This window comes from Monodon monoceros, unplaced genomic scaffold, assembly GCF_005190385.1.
Source record: "Monodon monoceros isolate NGI ecotype Baffin Bay Population unplaced genomic scaffold, NGI_Narwhal_1 Super_Scaffold_7, whole genome shotgun sequence".
NCBI classification, from domain to species: domain Eukaryota; kingdom Metazoa; phylum Chordata; class Mammalia; order Artiodactyla; family Monodontidae; genus Monodon; species Monodon monoceros.
The window spans coordinates 70,535,768-70,555,933 of NW_021703784.1; the positions used below are offsets into that span (position 1 = coordinate 70,535,768).

The 20,166-nt window shown below is 39.7% G+C and overlaps 1 protein-coding gene and 1 long non-coding RNA gene across 3 annotated transcripts in view; both read left to right on the forward strand.

Annotated features, from left to right (window-relative positions):
* ZDHHC13 (zinc finger DHHC-type containing 13) overlaps window positions 1-18,522 on the forward strand; it is a 48,052-nt gene extending 29,530 nt beyond the window's left edge. For both annotated transcript variants that reach the window (XM_029209258.1, XM_029209259.1), the window contains exons 10-17: window positions 846-946; window positions 5,734-5,858; window positions 6,731-6,793; window positions 7,496-7,589; window positions 9,229-9,312; window positions 13,068-13,225; window positions 15,500-15,597; window positions 17,904-18,522. In XM_029209258.1, coding sequence (XP_029065091.1) covers window positions 846-946; window positions 5,734-5,858; window positions 6,731-6,793; window positions 7,496-7,589; window positions 9,229-9,312; window positions 13,068-13,225; window positions 15,500-15,597; window positions 17,904-18,042 — 862 coding nt within the window. In that variant the 3' untranslated portion in view covers window positions 18,043-18,522. The remainder of the gene's footprint in view (window positions 1-845; window positions 947-5,733; window positions 5,859-6,730; window positions 6,794-7,495; window positions 7,590-9,228; window positions 9,313-13,067; window positions 13,226-15,499; window positions 15,598-17,903) is intronic.
* A 368-nt stretch (window positions 18,523-18,890) lies between these two features.
* The window catches only part of LOC114887727, a 50,300-nt gene continuing 49,024 nt past the window's right edge, over window positions 18,891-20,166 (forward strand). Inside the window, exon 1 of the long non-coding RNA XR_003791567.1 lies at window positions 18,891-19,206. This is a non-coding gene — a long non-coding RNA (uncharacterized LOC114887727). The remainder of the gene's footprint in view (window positions 19,207-20,166) is intronic.

Here is a 20,166-nt window from a genome sequence, read left to right on the forward strand (position 1 = left end):
GCAGCATACTGGGGACCTGAGGTTTGTGATCTTTAGTTGTTGTCAAATATTGTTTTATCATAATTGTGTTTATGATCTTGATAGCTTTTTAAAGACCCTTTAATATCTATCATCAACCTTTTTTTTTTCTGGTATAAATTTTAAAGTAGATCCAGGTAAACTCTATTCATGCACCGATTTACTATATCGAGTATTTATTGTAAAAGACAGATTTTTTCATTTGAAACAACAATATTAAACGTTTGAGTAAGTTATATGTGGACTTCCAAGTTGCTTTTGACCCCAGCAAGATGGTTGGTGTTTGATGACTAGTGTCACCGTTAGCCTTTATGTGTCTTCTTACATCGAGGGTCTGCTTTGCAAGCTGTTTGTAGGATGAAAGTGCTCAAGGTTGTGTGCATCTGTATGTTTCAAAAATACACTGCTAGCCTCTAGAAGAAAGCTTGTTAAATGCGAAGGTGAATCTCCAAGGATTTATATTTTTGCATTTTGGAGTATTTGAAAATATGATATGCCAGAAAAGAAAGAAATACAAATATATGTTGCAATAGAAGTAAAAAAGATTTGAAAGTATAAAGTAATTGGGAATGGAATAATGTATAAGTTAATTGTGGGAACTAGAACATTCACTTTATGAGGTGCCGGTGCTTCAGTTTTCTCACATGTAAAATGGGGTGATGATGGTGTGTAACTCTGTTACCACATGGAAAGTGGCGCATAGCACTCAGTGAAAGCTGTTGTTGTTATGTGAGGGCATCATTATTATTACTATTATTACTTAAGAGCTAAAATTAATATGATTCGAGCTTATTTTCACTAATACTTTATCCTTTTTTTTCTTGTAGGTTCTTGGTCGGGTATAAGAGTCTTATGTACTTACCAACAGTCTTTCTGCTGAGTTCCATTTTTTGGATATTTGTGACTTGGTTCATCTTATTTGTTCCTGATATCCTTCCAGGTTACATTTAAATGCATATCTCATTTTTCTTTTAAAAATTACTAATGCCATTGTTAGAAATTTAGCTACTAGAAGAGATCCAGGGAAAGTAAGTCAAATTTATATTCATTTAATGGTCCTGGTTGAAGGTGTTTAATGTTGGAAATCTACTGAATTCTGGAAATGATCTCAGAATACACTATGGAAACAGCAGGTGTCTAGTATTGATTACTCATAGGAAGCAAACAATATAATGAATTACTGTTTTATTTAGATCCATAAAAATTTGTTGTATTGCCTTGAGATTCTCTTCAAGGTCTGATGGTTATTTTAACTTGGTCAGCAGTTATAGGTGATGAATAAATCTCCTGGGTACCAGGGTCTCCTGCACGGGAAGAATACTGGAGGAAATATTTCCTCCTCAGCAATGGTCAGTGCAGTGTTATTATCCAAGGCAGTGATTTTCAGTACACAGTATAAATAAATTTGCATTGCCACCCAAAACATATGTGAAAAAATGTTTCAGAAAACAATAATCCGAATATGTGCTTTACTCTGATATTTTGTTGTTTTATCGTATTCTATTTCCTTTTTAACAAATGCTGGTCATAGCCCATTTATTTCTTTCATGACCTACTAATGGATGGCAGCCCGTAGCTTAAAAAAAAACTCATCTAAGGGATAGGTTTATCACTTGAGGAGCAGGGCCCAGGCCAAGTCTAGTCACCTAGAAGTGGGGATAGGGGTTACTTCTTACTTTATAGTTACTTATAGCTCCCATTGGGAAGGAGGCATTTTCTCCAATTTTTGATGTTCCCACCTCTTTCCAGGCTCCTTTTTCCCCTTCGAAGGACCCTAGGAAGACATTAAAGTCTTGCTTTCCTTACAGGGTAAGAGAAGGAGGGATATGGTAGATAGACATGTACCTTTAAGCGTATCCCTTTAGCTCTATGTTATTTCTCTTTCTAGTAATGACACACTTGAAAAGAAAGAATACTGTTTATGAGAGAGATGCATACACTCAGTTCAAGAATATTTTTTCATAGGAATAAATGTAAAGTGAGAGAGGCATATGAGTTCTCAGGGTGCATCTCCCTTCACTGTATAGCATGTTTTTACTTTAAGGATGCTTTTTATTTCTGAGCATTATCTCTAATATTTTTCAGATTCCTTTAAATGAATGGCATAGCATACTATGGAGGGCATTTGACTTTTTTCAAAAGATTTTATTACATCTAACCTTTGTCTCATAATTATTGATTTGAGGGCAGCTTTTTAAGTACTATCCTTATTACCACCACTTAATAAAGGCTTGGATTATATCATAATGTGATACAAAAATACTTTATCACTTGTAGGAGTCCCAAGGCTGGTAAATCCTATGGTAGTTGACATGGTACTGAAAGGGCTGGCTGATACTTTTATATACCAACTCACATGCAGTGGAGTAAGCACAGTTTAAAAATTGTGTTTCTTGATGAATTTTTAAAATGTGAGAAACTCACACTATTTCAAATTTTGCACCTAAAATGTGGTAGTTTTTACATTGAATTATTTTAAATTTGCAGCATTAGTATTAACAAACATGTTACTCCACTGTAGTTTGAAAACCTCAATTACAGAGGTATTTAGTTAGTATTCAGCTTAGTATTCAGTTGAGTTTACTGCTGTTCAATATTTGTGAAGACATCATTATATCAGAAGAACTGTTTTGATTTCCGTAGCTGGACAGAATCTTAAGATGTTGGAGCTGACAGGAAGGTATTTTACTCACACGTACAGCATGAAGCCGTTTGTTCTAAGCACCCGTGTGATGCCACTGCTGGTGAGGGCAGGTCGGTCAGTAGGTGGCGCCATCAGATCAGTGTTTTTCAGGCTGAATGCTAAATGCTGTTTGAACTGCCTTGGATGTGCACTGAGGTGCTGCCCTGGAAAGACCCAGCCTGAGAGTGTAGACTAGCCGTGTTGCCAAGTGTGGATTGCATGGGGCTTCCACTCCCACAGCCACCTTGCCCATCATGAGAAGAGAGTCTGGGAAACTGTGGAAAGAGTATGGTCTTTGGAATCAGACAGAATGAATTGGAGTTGAGGCTTTTTTTTCTTACTAGTTATGTGCCATTGGGCAAATAATTGCACTGAGTCTCAGTTTTTCTAGAAATTGGAGATAACAGTACCAAGTTCATGGGGCAGCTGCAAGGACTACTGTGCTAGGATATCTGTAAGGTGCTGAACATAGTCCCCATTCTGTAAAGAATACCTATTATTTTATTATTATTATTAATTGCTCTTATGAATAAGATCTGTGTGGAAGGCTACATGTTGGGATTAATTTTAAGAGCAGCTCTAGGTTAGCTCCTCAGATGAACAGTTTCTTCTGGTGCCTTTTATATGTTCAGCAAATAATGTGTTTATCTTTTATGAGGCAGGTTTGAGAGGAGAGAGGACCTAACTGATGAGTTTGGAAGTAAGATGAGGATTCAGGAAGGAGATGGCGAACCACTGAACGTTACATTTGTGATTCTGTCTCTAGCTGAGTTAAGTTTAAGAAGGATAAATATGTGAAGCCCCTAATACTGGGTTTCAGAGGATCAACGTGTACAAGTAAGCATTGTTCTGGGAATGACATAGGTTCCGGTCAAGTGAAAAAGAACCAGGAGCTTTGACTAAAAACCCAGCATGGGTAGTGATGCAGCTTTCAAGGAAGCCAGTATATAAGGACGATGTGAGTTTCCAAGGAAAAGACATCAGCAATCTCACTGTCTTCTGCCCTGGTCAGGACACAGCTGAGATGTGTTCTTTTAAAAGAGAGCAGGAACAAAGCAGGAACATACCCAGGAGAGCGTGTTGTAGGAGGAATGCTGTTGCTGCTTATCCTGGAGGTGTGAGCTCTGCCTTCCAATTTCACGTGTTTGGAAGTCTGTCATTTGGAAGCCAGTGCACTGTATAGAATGAGCACTCAATAATTATTGAACAAATGGGGAAGCAGCTTCTATAGGGTCTATCTATAGGACACCTATAGTGTAGATCTACAGTGTAGAAATAAAGGAGCTAAAGAATGAAAACCAGTTAGTTCAAGTTATAAAAAGGCAGATTTTAGAACCACGTTGAGAAACTTTTTAACTGCAAAAGGGTCACAAGCTAACTGGTGAGGCTGCGATGTCTATAAACAACTATGACCTAAGGGCTAAGTGCTGTAGAATAAGCATTCTTAGGTTCAGGGAAGGGAGAGAATCCTTTCCCATAGGGAATCAGGAAAGACCTAAAGGGGGAAGGAGGATTTTAAGTTAGGTCTTGAAGGCAGTTAGGACTCGGACGTCCCAAAAATGTGGTTTTAGAAGTAGATGGGGTGAAGTAGGGAGCACTTGAGGGCAATGAACCACACAAAGCAAGGACATGGAAGCAAGGAATGTTTGGCTTTTATGTGAGGGAATGTAGTGCAATTCAGGTTACTTGGAAGGAGAAAATCCATTGATTCTCCTGGGATTGGTTTTGAAAGTTATTCAGAATAAGAGCCCAAAATTTGGTCCAGTCAATACACATGAGATTATCATGTGATTAAACTGAATGTGTTTTTGAGACTGTGTCATGTGTGTTGATCAGGATTTTATGGGAATTAAATTTCAGTTTCACACAACTTTTTTGGATCCTATCTTTCTTAAAGCCAGGCCCATCTGCAGATAAACAGATAAACAAAACCAACAGGATTCGTTCCTGCCTACCTGAACCAGATGTGGTTGTGTTGTTTTTTGTGGGCTAGAGCAGTGCTTCTCAAACTATAATGTGCATGTGCATCCTATAGGGATCTTGTTAAAATCCAGAGTCTGCTTCTGCAGGTCTGGGGTGAGGTCTGGAATTCTGCCCTTGTAGCAAGCTTCCAGGTAAAGCCATTACTGTGGGACCCATGGACCACACTTTGAATAGCAAGCGTTCAGAATTTTATTTTATGGCCACCTTTTCCACTCTGAAGTTTAGCACAAGAACATCTTGGCAACACCTTGGAAGGCAGATACAGTTCCTATGTCAATATAGTGATTTTCATTGGGCAAGGAGAACTGGTTTACTACTGGCAGTATCGGTTTATTATTGCACATTCATTTGTCTTTCCCTGAGGCAGAGTTTTACTTTTTTATACAAAGAATTTGTACCATTTCAAAAACACTTCAAAGTGGGTAATGTTTATCCTTGAAACACTTTATCTTAACTTATCCATAATATCTGCCTTTCCAAATAGTATCTGATTTGTAATCTCTTTGCAAGGAGAGCAATTTGTTTCTGAATTAACTCAGCCTAATACAGTTACAAGGATTAAGTTATGAAAACTTTCCAGTAGGAAATCTTTGCTAGCATTAATTTAATATATAGGGAAATAGTTTTAGTTGGCCTCTCTGAATTCAGTGGTTTGTTTCTTTGACTAATTTTGTTAAAATGATCAGAAAATACTGTTTTAGATGTGCACAGGAGAGCCACAGTTACACTGTTTAGATATTAATTTATTTGGATCTGGAAGGTTTTTCAATTTTTAGGAGGTTCTTCATATATTATAACTATTCCTATCAATATTTTATGAGTTTCAACTAATGAGAAGAGATTAATTATTAGCCAACTATGAGCAAATTCCTACAGGATTAGAGCATAGAATGGGGCCAGGTTTGAGGGTAGGGATATGTGTACGTAAGGGAAGGTGAGGCTAGAATGCAGAGAGAAGAGACTCTTAGGCACCAGTGATGAACTTTTCTTTCATCATAATTAGGCTGTTCTTACTGGAAGTCTGATATGTTCCTTAACTTTGCTTTAACATTTAGCAGGCACCATTTTCTATTTCATTTTCATTCTCAGCCTAGTAGCCTTCCTCTACTTTTTCTACAAGACTTGGGCAACTGATCCAGGCTTCACTAAGGCTTCCGAAGAAGAAAGGAAGATGGTGAGCTTTCTCTGTAATGTTACTGATTTTTTTATAGGAGGGTATGGAAACTATAGAGGGTCATGACCATGTTGGTTTTTGTCGTGCCTACATCTCTAGTGCCTGGGACCTAATAGATGCCCTGTAAATGTGGGATGATTAAAATCAACAAACAGATTTCTCCACTGTCATTTATTTATATGAAAGTTTAAAAACTATTTTTATTTTTTATTACAGTAATATCCCACTGGGACTTTTTCAGGTATAATTTCTGTCAGTAGATGTGAGCGCCTACTTCTTTATAGTAATACTTAGATAATGATCATACAGTTTAAATTCCCCCGTTAAGTACATAGAGGGTATCTAGGCAGGGGTCAAGGAGAGTCCTTCTCCTTACTGGCTGAGAAGAGGCCCCTTCTCTTCCTCAGACATGAAATTGTCAGATGACATGATGTGTCTTCCATTGCTCGTGAATGTTTAGAAGTTGGGGATACTGTTGTCTTCTATGTTACCTAAAGCCAGTGTTCCTGAAAGACTGCCTTTGGTGCTTTTAACCATCAGTTCTGATGTGTAGGTGGTTTTTGTTCCTTTTTTATGAGTGTATAATGTATGTATTTATTTTTCTCTAGCATATTATAACTGAAAAATCATTGCCATTCATGGAGAAAAGGGGGGGGGTGTAATTTTTGTGCATTCTAATTTATTGGCTATGGTTGAAAATGCAGCCTTGAAAAGTCACATATTTCAAGCACAGAATGATATGGTGGCAAGTCTTCTAAGTTGCTTTTCTAGCTACCTCAGTTTGAAGAGAGAGCTGTGAGAATGGTATGTAACCATGCAGCATCCATTCCCCAATAAAACGCAAACGTAAGGTCAAACTTGATGTCTTTCAGAATATCATCACCCTTGCAGAGACCGGCTATCTGGATTTCAGAACATTTTGTACATCATGTCTTGTGAGTGAGTCTTTTCTTTATAACTTTTTCCCCATCGTAAAAGCAAATTCTTGGTTACATTGCTCATGTAAGCATTTTTCAAATCTTCATGCTATATTTATACACCTTTCTTTTTACCAGGTGTAAAATTTGTTTTTTTTAAATTTTGCATTACTGTCAGAACAGTCTTCTGCCTTGAACATGTGGGAGAATGATGTTTGTTATCTCTTGAAGTTGCCTGTGGTTATACCTCTTCGTGTGTTTTCTTTGCTTTTTCCTGCCATGAAGCATATGTTAGAACTAACTTGGAGTCAGAGGCTCATGATGACCCTAGAAACCACTTAGTGAAACCTTTGATTTAGCAACTGAAGATTCATAGCCTAAAGGGAGGAAGTAACTTTCCCTAAATTATTGGCAGAACCAGAAGTGTAACTCGGTTCCCTTTTTCTTAGTCCAGGGCTCATTCTGCTGTGTGGTGCTGCCTCTTTTCCCCTTAGTCAGTGTCAGTAAGCTCTGGAATTCAAATCCCTTTTAGTGATGGCCTAATTAGACATGTGGAAGTGAATAGTAATAAGGCATTCCAGAGCCTCTAAGTGAGTTGATGATTGATTTAGGATTATTTGTGCCAATGTCGTTATAATTTAGGAATAAGATTTTGCTTTTGATTTGTTACCACTTTGAGATTCTGATTTTTGCTTAGATCTCTCTTAATTGTCCACTTAGATAAGGAAGCCATTAAGGTCACTCCACTGCCATGTGTGCGACTCCTGTGTGGCTCGGTATGATCAACATTGCCTGTGGACTGGACGGTGCATCGGTGAGAGGGTCAAGTTTCCATTTTCCATTTTGAAGTTCAGCTCTCTTTAGTTATGTGTGTGACTCAGAAAAAGTGGAAAGCACGTAAGGGGTCCATTCTTGCTTGTCAGAGAATCAGCTTTGTGGTCTAACACCTTTGGAACACTGACTCTTGATGTTAATAATAATAATTAATGTCATTTGTATAATATTTTAACATGTATAAAGTACCTTCATATATAGTATCCTTTTTGAACATCACAGGTTGGTATTATTACCTCCATTTTAGAGTTGAAAAAATATTCAAGGTCAAATTATTTGCTTGAGATCACTTTAGTAGTGCCAGCCTTCCACTCTAGATACCATGTCTTTTCCATATTTTGTGTCTTGTCCCTTTTATTCACCTTCTGTACTTGCCTCTAAGGCTCAGGTAGGTGCTAGAACCAGAGATGGCGGGGTCTGGGGATTGCCTTCCACCCAGGCAGTGTTCTGATCCGAAGCCCTGGGTTTCCTCCGAGCCGTCGCAGTAAAAGCCAGGGCTTTTTTATGAGGAACTTCAGAGGAACTATGGTCATGGGTCTTCAGGGGAGGCTATGCATGTATAATCTTGATGAACAAAAGGCTGCCTCAGCTCAGGCAGCTTTCCTCGGTGCATTTTGATGTTCTCCACTGTTCCTAGAGAACAGGTGAAGAGAGAATTCCTGGGCTTCCAGGCTTCGTGTACCCCATCCCACCATAGAGATGAGATGATTGGCATTATAGCAGGCACCTTTGAATGGCAGTGGGAAAATAATAGTATGAGCCCACATATTTTTATCACATTGCGTTTACGTAGTGTTTTCGTATATATCATCCTGTTTGGTTGCCACAGGCCTGTGAAGTAGACAGAAGAGATGTTTTCCCCATATTAAAAGTGAGAACACTGAATCAGAGAAGTTAAATGATGTACCTGTAGTCACACAGCTTGTCATTCGTAAATCTGGGTCTCCTGATTCCAGTGGGTGTTGCTCCTTCTGCTGGGCTTTGCTACCTCAGGAGGAGGTGGGGATGTGATGGTGGCTAAGGAGCTTTTGTGTCGTCAGCATCAAAATGCTGCCATCTCCAGCATCAAGGGGGCAGCACGTGCAACAGTGGGGCTTGGTTGCCTGGCCCCCTCACCCCTTCTTTGCTTCTGTAAGCCTTTCTCAGGCTGCAGGTTGCCCCTCTTTTGCTGTGTCAGTCTCCTGCAATATATCTTTTGCCCCTCAGATTTGTTTCCTCTGTTCCCCTGATTAAGTCAGTACTTGATGTCCAGAAGTTGTACTTATATAAACTTATTACACGGAAGGAAGGAAGAGACAGGGTATGACTTGCCCCAAATCCTGCCTCCTCCCTTCCCTCCAATGCTGTATAGGCCATCCTAGAGCTGTATTTGTTCTATCCAAAAAAGAAGTGTCTTCTTTTAGGTAGGTAATGAATAAATATTAGTTTAGTGAACATGGACAATTGAACATGACATATCAGAGCTGTTTGGTTTGGGTTTAATGGTATTTAAAAGCAAAACAACTGCTTATTTCTTTTTTACTTTGGTGAAGGCCTTTGACAGGGAAGTGGTTTAATAAGGTCTTGATTTGGAAAATCATTGGAAGAAAGTATTAAACATGTTTTTCTTTTTGATGTAGGTTTTGGCAACCATCATTATTACATATTCTTCTTATTTTTCCTTTCCATCGTGTGTGACTGGATTATATATGAATCTTTCATCTGTAAGTATAAATTTTTCTTATAGCAAACTTATGCACCCGCACTCACATATACTTTTTCTTGTAAACTGTTGTATCTCACATTCCGGCTGGATGACTATAAACCATACCCTAATAAAAATGAAACAAATGTCTCTAAGACTCTCTCAGCATTGGGAAGCTGCAGGAAGTGCTAGAAGAGGTTAGTTGTCAGTAGTTTGGAAGAGATTCTACTCTAAAGTGACCTTGATAAATTTGAGAAGTGGTCAGAAATAGAGATTCATTTAAGGTAAGTGCAGATTTATCTCCCAGGGAAATGAGTAAAAATCAGGTAGGTGTTCAAGTACAAAGCAAGGGAAGTGATATGTAAATAAACTAGGAAAAAAAAAAAGGTTGGTGCTAGAGAGGTTGTGGGAGGGAGGTGGAGGTGGTCATAGTAATTAAGGAACAAAACTGAAAGCTCATGCCATTTGACAGATGTCAAGTCACAACTTAGAACTGATGGGAAAACAGTAACAATGATCGAAAGGTCGGAAATAATAACTTGGAAGAAAACATTAACTCACTTATTCTGCATCCCTGAGAAAGGCAAATAACTTTTCAACAGCAGTGCAGAAGGGCGTTGAGGGGGTCTCATGTAGGGAGTGACGTTGAGCTGTTCCAAGGTGAGCGACTAAGAGCAGGGTTTAAATTGAAGCAGGGAGGATTTTGGTTAGCTCTTAAGAATTGCATGACTATGCTTTTCAGACCTTGGAATAGGTTACCTAACCAGAAACACTGTGCTTGTAGTTTATTTTGACTTTATTTGTTTAACTGTTTATTATTCATTTATTCTGAAGGTTTTAGGAGAATTTGGATCTAGAGGCAGAGGCTTCGCTACTGATCTGTTTCCATCCACCCTCCTGTTGTATTCATGCTTAAGTCTTAGATTTTGCCAGTAGAATACTAGTTTGTTGCTTGAGCTAAAATGTGAAATGATTCAGGAAGACGTGGAAAGTTTTTTCCTACAATTTTTCTTTTCCCCTTAGCATCCCAAGTCCCACCACACCTTACACTCCCCATCCCACTCACCCACTGGCTTTCTCTAATTTAAATTTTGTTTAGTTTTTGAAAGACAGTTCCTCCTGTGCTGTCCCCAGCCTCCCAGATCTCTTCTCCAGAAACATCCAGTATTACAAGTTTTGTTTTGTTTAGGGTTTCATGTTTAGAGATTGTTAATTAAAATCTACGAAATGATCTATTTTTAGCCCTGCCGTAGGCATGGAGGGGGTCTCAGTTACCTTGTCAGCCCTTCTCCGTACCAGACACCTTTGGTGTCTCTGATCACTAGGGAATGCTTTTGTAGCTCAGTGTAACTGCCACCATCTCAAATGGACCTAAGTCAGAAGGTTGTGATCCCTGATCTCAGTTCTTGTCAAAGGCCATCAGAAGTCCTAAGCATTGAAATTTTAAAACCTCTTAGATTACGTCCTGTGGTGTAAGAAATAAAAGATTTTTTTGACAGTGCTGCTTTCTGTTGAAAGAGCTGCCTTTTTAAGGCCTGAGAATAAAGCATATTCCTGGAAAACCTTTTTAAGCTGGCCCATGGACCAACTTGTCCCTTGGACTTGATCCTCGGGGAGAGGAGCCAGATTTTACATCACTCTTGTCTCTCCCCATTCTCTCTCTTCACTAAAAATAGTCATCTTTGTGTGGTGGCTATGTCCAGCATACAACTGTATTGATAAGGACAGAAGTAATTTTCCATCACATTCATTCTTTCCAAGTTGCTTCCTTATTACATGAGTTTGGTTCTTCCCTCGTCTTTGTCTTTATTCTCTGGCTCTGAACCAATTTTTGTATCACGTTTTTTTGTTTCTTAGGAACAGTCCCACCTTACATTTACTAACAGCTGTATAGACTAACTGAACGTGTTTTGTTACTTCTATCCCATTTATATTTCTTTACACTGAATGCACGCATCCTGTCATTTATCGTTATTTCACAGACAGCAAAAACGAACTTGTGCTCCATTTTTCTAATGAGGCCTCATTGTCATCCCACCTTCTTTGTTTCTCATTAACGCTCCTGGTGCCAGAATGCTGCTGTGCACCCTCATCCTCCTCGTGGGATCGGGTTCCAGCTACTCTGACTCTGTGCAGCCTCCATGCATTTCCCCTTTTGTGAGGTCTGTTTTCAGGGTGGACAGTAAGTCACTCAAAGTGTCAGCATCCTGCAAGTTACAGGGAGAAAGATTTTAGATCATTGTTAGAAAGAACATTGTAACTGTCAGAGTTGTCTGAAGATGAAAATGATTGACCTGGAGCAATATGCGTTCCCTATCATTAGCCAGTGACCACCTGATAAGAATGTATTGTTAGTACATATTAAAGTGTTATATTGCATAGCATAATGTATGTGGCCATTTGCAGCCATATCTTTGATAAATCTGAAATCAGTCCTGTGAAAATTTCCATTCAAAGTCATGCTGTGTTATCAAAAAAATTCCCAGAAGGGAGCAGTAGAAATCCATAAGCTGAAAGAAAGTAGATACTCTTTCCCACTCAGCAGCTGTTTCCTCTGCCTGCTGTTGGAAATTATATTCTTTTTTTTGTTATATCAGGTACATGGAATGCATCTTTCTTTGCAGTCCTAATGAGAAGCTCTAAAGAAAGTGTAATTTACCTTAAGTTTTTTACCTTGATTGTTACTCTATGATGATTGCCCTTAGAATTCTTCTGGCGTATATTCATGAAAGGTGGTTGGAAATCAAATGAGACTCAAAAAGAAAAAATGGACAGACCGTTGATAGTTAAGTCATGGACTCATTTTCTTCCTGTCCCAGGAGCTCTTAAGTGCTGCTTTGGGAAAATGTCTGAAACTACTTATCAAATTGTCAGAGTCATTTATGAAACCTCAAGGTGCAAATCTACACAATTCTTATTTCCTTGTCCCTTATGAATGCTCATGATGCCTGTTTAAAGTCATTGGTTTTACATAACCTTGAAGATCTGTTCCCTTGTTTCTGCTGCTTCCTACCTGTGTTCTTACTGCTGCTCTTGGCTGTGGTTAGGGGGTCAATATCATGAAGACCATAGTGAAGGCCTCACTTTTGATTGGCATGTAAATAGATGAGCTGCGACCATATGAATCTTGTTCTCTGTTCTTTTCCTAGGGGTGTCTGACTCATGAGTTCTCTCACCTGGCATTTCTACCCCTGCAGGATTAATTATGGTCCCAGTGCAGAAGTACACCCAGTAACTGCATGCTGTAGGCTGTGGTCCAGTGGTATCTAGGTGCTTATAGGATTTCTTGTGCCCACAGGAATGGCCTGTTGATCTGAACCCTTAGTAAGAGTTTATATTCTGTTCTGTAATAGACCCTTATCTTGCTGTAACATGGATAAGATAGAGAATTTTCTAGGACAAATATTTATTAAATATATAATCATTCCCAGTTATCAAGTCCTTGAACAATTAACTTCTGGCCAGTGTATTTTATACTGAATATGCTAATTTTAGTGATGATTTTATAGACCTTTTTTGCTTTTATTCCCTCATTGCCAACTACCAATGCAGTATTATCATAACCTTAACAGTGAGGTATCTTTTTTTTTTAATCTTTGTTGAGCTGACATTTATTTGGAAGATAAAATCTTAAAAGTTGAGTTCTGATCTGTGCCATCATGTCTTACTTTCTCTTCTCCCTAAACAGAACTGCAGTGATTTTTATCTTCTTGAGGAATGATCACTAGTTTGTTGCCTTTTTAAATAATGGGTTCCTTTTTTGTGAATTCACAGATTGGTCAAATCATTGTGTCACAACATTCAAAGCAGATGGACTGTGGACCTACCTCAATCAGATTGTGGCCTGTTCCCCTTGGGTCGTATATATCTTCACGTTAGCAAGTTTCCATTTCTCATGGTCAACGTTTTTATTACTAACTCAGCTCTTTCAGGTATTTATCTTCTTATAATGCCTTTAAGTAAAATTTCCAATACCCCATAGTGAGATAGAAAGACTAGAATTTCAAATCAGAAGACTTAGATCTGAGTTCCACTTCTGTCACTTACTCTGTGGGTCTGGGCATGTCATTTGACTCCCGAATTTCAGTTTCCTTGTCTGTAAAATGGGGATAATAATGCCTGTCTACTCTCGCAGGATGGTTTAAAGGTTAGAGTAATAAGGTGTTAGTGTAGCCCTAGGATTTATCTAATCTGACCTCTTTTACAGACAGAGGTACAGAGAGGTGAATTGAATTGCTCAAGGTCACCCAGTGAGTGGCAAAATCAGAACTGGAAACTTAGGTCTTCTGACAGTTCATTTCAAGGGGTTTTTCCATCATATAATTAAATTATATGGCGTATGAAAGCATGGTATAAACTGTAAAGCATTGTGCAAATGTGAGATGATTATGTTCCCTCACTTTTCCCAGCCCTGTTTGTTATTCTTCTTATTATGCAGTACTTAAGTGGATGGAAGTGGGGAAGAAATGAAAGATGCATCACTAACCAACAGACATGGCAATTACACTTGCAGAGTAGGTCGTGACCATTAGAAAGCTCATGCTCCGGGGCAGTAGCCACCACCTTCAGCTTTCTGTGAAGCTCCTGTCCCCTCCCTGCTGCCTGCCTTCCCTTACGAGCATAACCTCATTCTCATTGTTGCTACGGCCTGCCCCCGTGGAATGGACAGCCGTGATCATCTGAGCCGGTTATTGCCAGAGCTCAGATCATTAGAGCATTACTCAGCAAAAGCAAGATGTATTCCATTTTTATGGGGGAGTAACCAATTCTGCAATAATAATAAAAAATAAAGTAAGAAAAAGGGGGGAAAAGGCTAAGGAAAGGAATTAAGCTAATAATACTGGCTGAACTGAGGCTTCTGAATAATACCCGTCCTAGTCTCCTGTCTGACATCTACAGACTCAGGCAGTAAGAATGGATATTAGCATCAATGATTATTAATATTATAATCATTTGTAATACCTAATATTTATATATGCTTTACGTATTCCAAAGCACTTTCACGTCAATGGCCTCACAGACATTTGAGATGGAGTCTGTGCCAAAGTCGTGTTTCCATGTTATGGATGAGAAAACTAAACCTAAGAGATGTTGAGTGCCTTACTTATGGCCATAGGGCTCAGTCAGAGGTGGAGTTAGAAGCAGAACCTAAGATTTGGGACATCAGTTCTAATTCTCTTTCTTCTTTCCTGGACTCTTAGAATAAGTACATTTGAGGCTATAATATCTTTACTTTTTAAAAGAAAGTTTGTTTATACTCTCTGAGGCAGGAAAGTGGACTCAAAATTTTGGATAGTTTGCAAAAACAGGAATTCAGAGTAAAGTTGTTTTCTTAATAAACAAGACAATCCAGTTATTTAAAGCCTTTCGTTTCCTGAGTGCTCAGGTGAGTCATGGTTTTGACCGTAGGGAGTCAAACTGAGCATATAGATGGCTGGCAAGGACCGTGGGATTTATTCTCACACTGACTGAGGTGTCCGCCCCAGTTCTGCCACTTTCTAAGCTGTGTGGCCTTGGACCAGTTACTTCATCTCTGTCAGCCTGTGCGCTGGATCATTTTAACTATCGCAGATCCTTAGAGAATCCGATGAGGACGCTGTGATAATCTCTGTCTTACAGATAAGGAACTTGATGTTTGAATTATTTTGAGGATTAGGTGAGATAGCTTAGTGAATAATACTGGTTTTAATGATTTTTTAAAGTTACCTTAATTCTTACACTTCCCCAAATTTATGGATTTAAATGTTCTTCACTTCAGATTAACTTTTTTATTTGGCCCTTTTCAAAGAGATACTAAGAAGCGTATAGAGGTTGAGATAATTGCATTAATACTGACCTTATGTTGTTTGATTCACCTGGAAGTTGAATGCTGAATGTGTTGAGAATCTAAACATGGCCGTAAGCCACAGCTTGAATTACTAAACCAATCATTTCACGACTGAGTCAATGCACTCTGCTTTCTTGAAGGTTAATAAAAGTCAGACAATCAAAAAAAAAAAAAAAATGCCCAGCTACTAGATGTACATAGGAGTCTTGTTTTGAGCTGCTCTTTCCTTGCCCTCACCGTGATCATTGGTTAGCAATCCAGGTGATGTTGCCTTTAGGGGAGAACTGAACGTTTGCCAAGTGTCCTGTGATGCGTTGCCGAGAGTGATGAGCCTCGATGTGGTGGTGGTTTTCATGTACCTTCCCACCTCCATTTTCAGATTGCTTTTCTGGGCCTGACCTCTCATGAGAGAACCAGCCTGCTGAAGCAGAGCAGGCACATGAAGCAGACGTTGTCCCTCAGGAGGACCCCATACAAGTAAGTGAGACCTATTCTGCCCACTGAGCTGGTGGAAGGTGCTGGCCTCGCCATTGGTTTCCCGACCTAGTGTCACCACCCACAGCCCTGCTGCCATCCTCTAACTGGCTGACGGAGTTGAACCTCTCCTTTCTTGGAAGCCTCAGTGACAGGAGATGAGTGGTAAGGTCATGAGCCCCAAGGTGGCAAGATTTAGTCTACTGGACTCAGCACAAACAGTAAGTGACTTTGAAGTTTTGCCAAGATGGGAGATCTCTTCAGTCAAGCCACATGGTCACAAGGTTGCATATTGCTGGCATGAAGTCAGCGTGAGATAACTAAGCACGTGGCTGAGAAAGCCAGCCACGGGGCTCTCTGTAGAAAGCGTTAGATTGTGAGCTTTGCCAGGATTTTCAACCTGACTTTCTATCACCAGTAATTCTTTTAGCCTGATGTTTAAAGTGCCCACCTGTGTCAGGGAAAAGTTACTTTTTCAGGTTTGGGATATGTTTTCCCCAGAGCACTGGTTGTGTAAAACCTGTCCCCAGCTGAAAATGAGAGTGTTTGTAGGATTGCTGTCATCTTATGAGATGAGAGATCAGGGTTTGAAGCTTATCTTCCTGTCAGATATGTCGGGATCTTGGAGGCTGAGAGCGCTGCAGAGGTGACCCAGTGCCCTCTAGGGATTTGACTGCTCACTGCATATCTCATGAGCAGTCTATTTTAAAGCACACTCATGGTACAAGATGAAACTGTTAGGCTGTTAGACAAGGAAATCAGAGCCTGGGATATGACTATGATGTGTGTTTAGAGGAGAGAAATTGACTTAATTGGGAAGAGACGGCCAAAGTGATGGAGTGTAGAGAGTCGTGTCAAGCTTGTGGTGATTGTTTCAGACTGGCAGTGATAATAAAATCCCTTTCTCAGTGACTTAACCAGAGGAACACTTACTCCACCGAAGTGCGGACCTCTTTGTGATAGAGGTGGAATTTTAAGCTGAGCCTTGAAAGGTGTGGGGTGGGGAGCAGGAAGGAAGGGCATCCTGAGCCCTGGAGAAGTGTCTGAATAAAGGGCCAGAGGTGAGAGAGTTGGGGCATTTTGGGGAATTGCTAAGACATGGCAGCATTACTGGAGGAACTAAAGGTAAAGCCTTGGAGCCACTTTGAAACTAGCTTCCAAAGATTTGTCTTATTGTCTTCCCCTAAGTTACTTTTACTCACTAGCCAGCTCTTGAACTGGGCCCTGTCGGTCCCCAGCACGCCTCCCTGCTTCCACCCCATCAGTTCCGTGTGGGCAGCCCCCTGCCTGGGAAGCTACCTTCTTAGCAGCCTTGGAAATTTCTTGACCACTCTCAGTAACCAGCAGCAGTGGCACATGCACCCTCACACACAGATGTGTTCCGATGTGTTTAAGACGTTGGGTCAGGCACTTGAAAGATGGGGCATATGCCTAAAAATGAATATTCATGATAACTGGAACAGACAGTAGCATTCAGGAATTTAATGGAGGAAAAAATGATGCTGAAGATATGTAGTCAGGAAGGCTCCAAAGGGGAAGTGGGCCTTGACCTAGGCCTTGAGAACTGGTAGGGCTTAAAAGGATAAGGGTGTTACCTGATGGAAGAGTAGGGGAGTGTGGGTTCCAGGGTAGAAGAATGGCCCATGCAGTTGTGATCATGGGAAAAATAAAGCCAGAGTAGCTATAACAAAAGATGAGTTTGGAGCATCAATACCCGAGGAGTCCTGGGCTTTATTGTATAGGGCTGTGAGTACGAAGATGAGGGACTTGGCTTTGAGCCTCTGGGCAGAGGAATGTTGTTAAAGGGTTTTGACTGGGAGGCTAGGGGCTATGAATATATCAGGTGTTTGGAGGACCAGTCTCCAGTACGTAGGAAGAATTAGAAGGAATTGAGACAGAGACACCATTTAGAGTTTCTTAGAATTCGAAGAATCCCATCTTGTTGATCATAGTTTTTCTGGCCTGTCTGTCCTTTGAGATAGTCCAAGTCTGAATTAGAGCAGTGGGAATGGAAAGAAAGAAACTTAATGATGGCAATGACTGTTCTAGTGAGTGGGGACCCAAAATGAACTTGAGTTGCTGGGCACAAGCCAGGGAATCTCAAAATAGGGATTCAGGTCCAGAAATGGAACTGGGCTTCAGTTTTAAGGGCTGTAAATTCAAGACTGTCTGATTCACCTCTAGATTCCCTGCAGGATCTTGGAAGGATGTATACTGTAAATTCTCAGTGAATGTTTATGGTTTGAATGAATGTTCGTCAAATGCTAACAGGAAATGTAGCAAGACGTGTTCTCTTTCTTTCTTGGCAGCCTTGGGTTCACACAGAACCTCGCGGATTTCTTTCAGTGTGGCTGCTTTGGCTTGGTCAAGCCCTGTGCAGTAGACTGGACGTCACAGCACACCGTGGTCTTTCACCCAGCTAAGGAGAAAGTTCTTCGCTCAGTGTGAAGAAAAGCAACCCACAACTCTCACTCTGATTTGTTTGTATTTATGTTGATGCCCTGTGGTCTGCAAGTGAAGTGAAGATTTAGAGTTCACCTAAGCCCAAAGGAAAACACAGGTGGTTTTTAAAGCATTTGGTCAAAACAGAAGTTCTCGAGAAAGGCTTACACTTTTTCAGACTTAGTAAGATGGACTGTTTCTGAACAATCTTGGCAGACATCTAAAAAAAAAAACTTTTATATTTTTCACAAGAAAATGCAAGTTCCTTCTTTTTTTTTTTTTTGGAGATAATATTCACCAATTATGGAGAAAATGTGGTATTTTCAGATACTTTTATTGGCTGTTTCAAAATAGTATTATTCTTTAAACTTGTAATTTTTGATAAATTATTTGTCTTTGTTTTATCTATAAATATGTAAAAAAGTATTTAAATAGATGTACCTGTTTTGCTTTCACACTTAATAAAAATTTTTTTTTTGTAGTTGAGACTTAGTTTCTGACACTTGACACTTCTTGAATCTTAAATTGAGAAAAGGTATATATAGGATGTGAAGAAAAATTCCCAAATTCCAGGAATGCGCTGAGATCACTGTTAGTAGCAATAGCAAGATTTAATTTTGTTTTCCGTTTTGCTTAGAAAATTGAACGGGAAACCTTAAAGATTAATTACAATTTTTACTTAGTACCCTTAAAATATTCGACTGGTGTGATTGTAATTGCTCATTTTCTTTGTTCTGGAAGAAATGCTAATTCAACTTGAACTCTTGGTATTGTGTGTGTGTGTGTGTGTGTGTGTGTGTGTGTGTGTATATATATATATATATATATATATATATATGAATATGCCCCTGGACATGCATGGCACCTTCCCGCTGAAAACCCTTCCTTAGGTTCCCATTGCTCTTGGGGTAAAAGCTAAAATTCTTATCATGTCCAGCTGGCCCGGAATGATAGAGCCTTATTTTGTTTACCATCTTGTTTTGGACCACAGTTTGTACTCTAATGGCATAGACCTTTCAGTTCCTCAAAGACCTGTTCTCCTTTTTTCTACAGAGGCTTTGAGATAAGGAAACTAAAGCCTAAAGAAGTTTGTATTTTCTTCAAGGTCAAATGGATACCAAGTGGGCTACCCACTCTGAGGTCCCAGCCTCCTAGAATACCACCTGACACGTATGTGTTCAATAAATATTTGAATGGATTTGTTGTATGAATGCAGGGTTTTAAAGCAGTACATGATGTGATCAGAATTGTGGCTTGAAGACTGATTCTCATTTAAGGGACAGAAGGACTTTTTCTCTCTCCCTTCCTTTCCCACCAACACCCGCCAAGTAAATATTCTCAAATTGTGGTCCATAGACCAGTTAGATCAGAGTCACAGGGACAGGGCAGGGGCCTGGGGCTCACTTGTTTAAAATTCAAATTCCCAGAGCCACTGTATTGCAGCACACCTAATTGATATGTAACATGGAAAGCACATTTCATTCATTTTTAAATTATTCCACAAATATTTACGGAGCATCATGCTAGGTGTTGCAGACCATAAAACATTTAATTGGGCATACTAATCATGGCATTTACAGTCTAGAGGGGAAGCTAAGATACATGAAACTATAGTATAATGTAGAAAATACTAAAAGCTATAAGAGGGGTGCAAATTAAATATGGTTAGAGTTTAGAGGTTGGGGAGAGCCTCAGTGGATGTAATCGAGGAAGTGTTTATGGATGATAGGGCATTAGAAAGGGTTTTCAGTGATACTGAGTTTGGAAATAGGGAGTTGGAAGTGAAAGGCATTCAGATGGAGAGAACTCTATGAGTAAAGACAACGGGAAAGTCTAAAGTATAGTCAGAACAATGACAGCCTGGGTCTATAGGATGTTGGAAGTGGGGAGCTTGGTTAATAAGTTGGAAAGGTGGACAGGGGCTAGATCACCAGGGGCATTGAACGATGTTAAGGGAAGGAACTGTAAGATTAAGGTGAGCAATAAGGAACTATTTCTTTACTCTTGTAGGTAAAAGTTCTTGAAAACCTTGTCAATATCTCCAAGTCCTCTCTCCCATCCTCCTCCTAACCCGTCTGCAGTCAGGCTTTCACCTCCAGCACCTCATGGAAACTGCTCTTGTCAAGCACA